Genomic DNA, 1,058 nt, shown 5'->3' with positions numbered 1-1,058 from the left:
TATATATTATTTTTTTTTAATGAAGTGTGATATATTTTTTTATGTAAATAATCTTTAAAAAAAATCTAATAGTTAATCTATTACCTTTTTTGTTTTAGTCCAAATTAAATGTTTTTTGTTGTTTTTGGAAAGAAAATCTTTTGAGGAATTTAATAATATGTGATGAGGAACATCGAATAAATTATACCAAAACCAATTAAAACACAACATAAAGACATCTTTAAAAAAAGACGTTTTAGGCGTGTTTATGTGAGTGGCCTCCTAACTTAAAAGCCATTAGATTATACTGTCATCCTCGTTTATTTAATTATTTCTATATTATTCGATAGATATCTCACATAAAAACACTAATTTAAATCTGTTATACATATATGCACACGTACAGATTTTCCGTGGACGATTTCCCCATCAGAGTATACAAGAACAACGAAGCGAAAGGGGTGCCATACCCAAAGATGCAAGCCATGGGAGTGTACTCAACACTATGGGAAGCAGATAACTGGGCAACAAGAGGTGGGTTAGAGAAAATCGATTGGAGCAAAGCACCCTTCAATGCTTACTATAAAGACTTCGACATTGAAGGGTGTTCAGTTCCGGGTCCGGCAAGCTGCTCCTCCAACCCGAGTAACTGGTGGGAAGGGGCAGCCTACCAAGAACTTAGTGCTATTCAAGCAAGGAGGTACAGATGGGTTCGAATTAACCACGTTGTCTATGACTATTGTCAAGATAAGTCAAGGTTCCCAGTCACCCCACCTGAGTGTCTTGCTGGCATTTGATTAACATCATATTCCATTTATACAATATTCAGTACATAACACATTAAAAAAAGTGACTAATCATACATCACTATTTTATATACAGAAACTATTATTATTATTATTGGAAAAATGTTATTTTCACATCAAAAGGTGGAAATTAGAAACTTTATACATATATATAAGGATCAGAAACAAAAAAAATTAAAGGCTTTCTGACCTCTCTCTATCTTTCAACATCTGCCACAAGTTTGTTTCTCGATCTCTTTAGTTTCTTTATCAATTTTTTTTTTTGTTTAAAAT

At 32.7% G+C, this 1,058-nt stretch overlaps 1 protein-coding gene across 1 annotated transcript in view; it reads left to right on the top strand.

Moving 5' to 3' along the window:
- Positions 1 to 827, top strand: part of LOC107617470 (probable xyloglucan endotransglucosylase/hydrolase protein 6) — a 4,762-nt gene extending 3,935 nt beyond the window's left edge. Inside the window, exon 4 of the mRNA XM_016319235.2 lies at positions 386 to 827. Coding sequence (XP_016174721.1) covers positions 386 to 776 — 391 coding nt within the window. The 3' untranslated portion in view covers positions 777 to 827. The remainder of the gene's footprint in view (positions 1 to 385) is intronic.

This window comes from Arachis ipaensis, chromosome B01 (assembly GCF_000816755.2).
Source record: "Arachis ipaensis cultivar K30076 chromosome B01, Araip1.1, whole genome shotgun sequence".
NCBI classification, from domain to species: domain Eukaryota; kingdom Viridiplantae; phylum Streptophyta; class Magnoliopsida; order Fabales; family Fabaceae; genus Arachis; species Arachis ipaensis.
The sequence above is the reverse complement of the archived record's forward strand: the minus strand, read 5'-3'. Positions and strand labels throughout refer to the sequence as shown.